Source organism: Pelobates fuscus, chromosome 10, assembly GCF_036172605.1.
Source record: "Pelobates fuscus isolate aPelFus1 chromosome 10, aPelFus1.pri, whole genome shotgun sequence".
Classification (NCBI taxonomy): domain Eukaryota; kingdom Metazoa; phylum Chordata; class Amphibia; order Anura; family Pelobatidae; genus Pelobates; species Pelobates fuscus.
The window spans coordinates 39,388,231-39,392,197 of record NC_086326.1 but is presented as its reverse complement, the minus strand read 5'-3'; the positions used below and the strand labels follow the sequence as shown (position 1 = coordinate 39,392,197).

At 34.9% G+C, this 3,967-nt stretch overlaps 1 protein-coding gene across 1 annotated transcript; it reads right to left on the bottom strand.

Moving 5' to 3' along the window:
* Positions 1–354: 354 nt before the first annotated feature.
* On the bottom strand, positions 355–2,965 carry LOC134575334 (trypsin-like). Its single transcript, XM_063434612.1, has 5 exons — positions 2,878–2,965; positions 2,569–2,725; positions 1,743–1,996; positions 970–1,106; positions 355–599 (listed from the first exon to the last, which is right to left on the bottom strand). The coding sequence occupies exons 1-5, from the start codon at positions 2,915–2,917 to the stop codon at positions 450–452; spliced, it is 738 nt and encodes a 245-aa protein (XP_063290682.1). The 5' UTR covers positions 2,918–2,965; the 3' UTR covers positions 355–449.
* Between the last annotated feature and the right edge of the window lie 1,002 nt (positions 2,966–3,967).

Here is a 3,967-nt window from a genome sequence, read left to right as displayed (position 1 = left end):
GTTGCAAATATGGTTTTATATAAAAAGGTCATTTTTGCTTTGTTTTTTGAGATTTTGTATTTGTAGATTGAATTGTAGATTTGTAGATTGTAGATTTGTAATTTACGATTGAAATGACAATCACTTTGTGGAGAAGTTCATTAGCATATTTTAATAATTACTGAATAACCCTTATGTTTCAAGCTCTGACTATATCGGTGTAAGAATTTGTAAGAATTTGAAAAATTAAAATGTTTCTAACATATACTATCATGACAGGACACTACTTTACTTTGACCCCTCACTGTACCAATATTTCCTCAAATAAAATCTTTGTTCTTAACATTTTCAATTACATGAAGTGAAAACACACAGTTGTTAATTATAAAACTAGAGTTTATTAAAATTTCATTTAACAATTAAACAATGAAGTAATAATGGAAAAATAAAGAGGCAATTCTTGATAAGTTTTAGTTTGAAGCGATGGTGTTCTGGATCCAGTCGATGTAGTTGCAGACCTTGGTGTATACTCCGGGGTAATTCCTCAGAGCACAGCCAATTCCCCAGGAGACCACACCCTGGAGCTGACCGTTACAGGTCACGGGACCACCAGAGTCACCCTGGGGAAAAATGACAGAGATTGTAAGACATTACTGAAACAAATATTACAGAGAATATAATACGCATATAAAATAAAATAATGAATAACATCCAAAATCGTCTGGTATATGTATATAATAACGCCACAAAATCTATATGATTGTATTGTGTAAATATATAGACTTATTATATAAATATATTATCCCCTCAATATCATTTTAATCATTACATTTAGTTACAGGATTACATATACCTATATCTATAAGCTCACTAAGGGCGAGCAGCTACTTTTCTCGTTGTAGCCATTACCAGAAATAGTTTTATAAATGTGTATCTATTAACTAATATGTATAAGTGCTCAACAATAAGAAACATGGTTGGATATATTACCTGGCAGGAATCCTTGCCTCCTTCAATGAAACCAGCACAGAACATGTTACCAGTGATTTTCCCAGGGTAGGACTTCCTGCACTGTGTATCGGTCAGAATTGGGGCATTGAGACACTGCAGGATATCTGGGTAATTGGCTACAATAAAACAGGATTTGATTTACTGGTAATATTGTTACATGTGAACTAAATACTGGATGAAACATTCTTATCTGTTAATGAAACATTGAAAAATATAGCCTGAATTCACTTAAAGCTTATTGGATTGACTCCATGGATTGGCTGACGATTGGCTGACGAGATTAGAACGTTTCCTGTAACTTTTTTTTAACAATGAGAGCACTTTGAGGGAACAAATAGTCTGTGGCTCAAATATCTACTGGTATTAATTAGACTAGAAGGGTAAATTAGTTATTATGTAATGTCTCTAACTGTTCCTGTGCTAGTAGATTCAGAAAACCAATATCTATTCAAGCTTTGTTATCTTTTGTGAGCTTTAACACAATACCAGCATGCAGATGATTTCATATAAATTTAAATTCTACCCTTTTGTAATGTCAAAAAAATTTAAATGAATTAGTTTGTCCTATAAATGATATTTCTATTATATTGTGGGGCAGACTAATACCTAGTTTTAACATGGAATCTCCCTCCTATAAAACTGTTCAGTGAGTAAGCATCTAAGTTATTTGAAAACACAATTTTCAATAATAATGTGATAACCACAAAACAAATGTGACCCCACAAAGTATTTATGCATTAGTATGAACTTACTGCCACTACTCAGTGTGTTTCCCCATCCGGCGATCAGACAGCTGGTACCAGCGGGGGCACAGCCAGAGGGCAGAGACACAGTATTCACGTAGGAGTTAAGGATGGCAGGAGAGGCAAGCTTGATCAGCATGATGTCATTGTCTGTCTTGCTGGACTGGTAGCTGGGATGTTTGATGACCTTGACAGAGCTAATAACCTGCTCAGTGCCCTCACTCACAGCGATGTTGTGCTCTCCCAGAATGACCTGAAAGCTCCTGCAAGAGGGAATATAGGAAATCCAATGCACGTGTGTTGGTATTTGAGATTATTTTTGTAAATTTAGATTTTACCAAGCACTGTGGAATAAGTTATCACTATATAAATGCCAATAAGAATAATAACAACTACCTGACTATGACATGAGGAACATTTCCTCTGATTTAGTGATAATTTAGTTGTATAAAAATCGCAACCATAATGGGAGATTGTGTGTGTAGGAGCAAGGGAGGTTAACATTTTAATATTTCCCAATCTATTCATTTAGTTCAATGACCTATACATTTCAAACGGAATTTGTTTGGGGAAATTTCATTACATTTGCATTGACACAACGAAAGCTGCAGAGTGATACATCTGCCGTTTGCTTTTCTGTCTGTCCATACCCATGTGTGGCTCTTTACCTTCCCAAGCTGTGGATAGGACATAAACCGAGCACACAAAGGAAGACACCAGAGGAATAGAATGTCTAATATACTTCTATTCTTTTAAACCAGTCATTAATAAAAACAAAAAGCCCTTAAGCAGAAAGATGTCATTGTACATTTCTATCTAGAGGTTAAATACTTACGGTTTGTAGCAATGAGCAGCAGAGAGCACCCACTGGCTGGTAATCAGGGAACCTCCACAATAATGGTAACCGATATTCAGGGATACAATGTATGGGAGAGAGTTCTTGGTGCAGATGTAACCTCCAACAATCTTATCATCATCATCCTCAAATGCAGCTGTGGGCAGAAGAAAAAGTAAAAAGGTTCATTTTCACTCGAGAACATCAGCAGAAAGGAGATTTCTGCACACACGACCCTTTGTTTAGATAAAATACAATGTTTTAATTTAATAACTAGATTTCAATATTAATCGCCAGGAAGAGACTCACCAACTGCCACCAGCAGAGCACAGATCAGAAGAAGCTTCATGGTGTGGACTGGATAGATGTCAGAGATGTGGTTTTGGGCTTAGAGTATTCCAGCATTTATACATTTACCTAGACTAACCATTCCCCCTTTTATCTCAGTTGTAACACGCAGATGGAAATGTTTACTGTGTACAGGTAATGATTACAATTATCAGTGACCTTGTGCTGAGCAATATTTTGGGAGTGGAATTTAGAAACATCATCATATTTCATATGATGGTTTTTGTTATCAGTTTTACTTTTATGTAGTTACTATTACATTTTCTAGAAATATTTAAGTTCAGATATTTTTTTCAGTTATTTTTCTGTACAATAAAATTGTATCTATAACATGATGTCAATTGATTTTGCCTACTGCAATAAATACATTTCAAAGGTGGTTTATGCTTTTTTCATATTCTGGTTGATATACTGTATTACAATATAGATAAGTGCTATATTTTGTAATACCAAAACTCAAAGATTACTAGAATATGTTGTTTTTGAGTGTTTTTTTTGTATCAATTGTGTCTATTTGGATAAAACATAATAAGGAAAGAGAAGAAACTATTTTTGGTAAAAGTCTTTTTCATAATGAATTGTATGCACAAAGCTTCTAATGTCTGACAAAGTATAGTAGAGATCACTAGGTCAGGGTTTGAATTTACTGTGCTGAGTGTGCGTGTTAACAATGGCGTGTAATGTGTATGTACACTGCTGTGTATGTTTGCATGTTCTATGGAGTATAGATATGAAAAGTGTTTAATCTATCAATCACTCAACAAGATAACATAAACTCCAAAGCATTCAGCGAAATCCAGAACTGATACCTAGATGCTCCATGAAACTGGGCTTCATGTAATATTGTGAGAAGAAAATCATTGCTCTAAAAACAGAATATATTGAATCCCATTTGAAGTGTGATAGAAGGTTTGTGGAGGACATGTAAAAGGTTTCTTTGGTCTGATACATTAAAACACTGGCACAAAGAGCCAACTCTCCTCATAATCTTGAGGACACTATCCTTACAGTGAAGCAATGTGGTGGAGGCATGATGTTGTTTGGAGGCTTT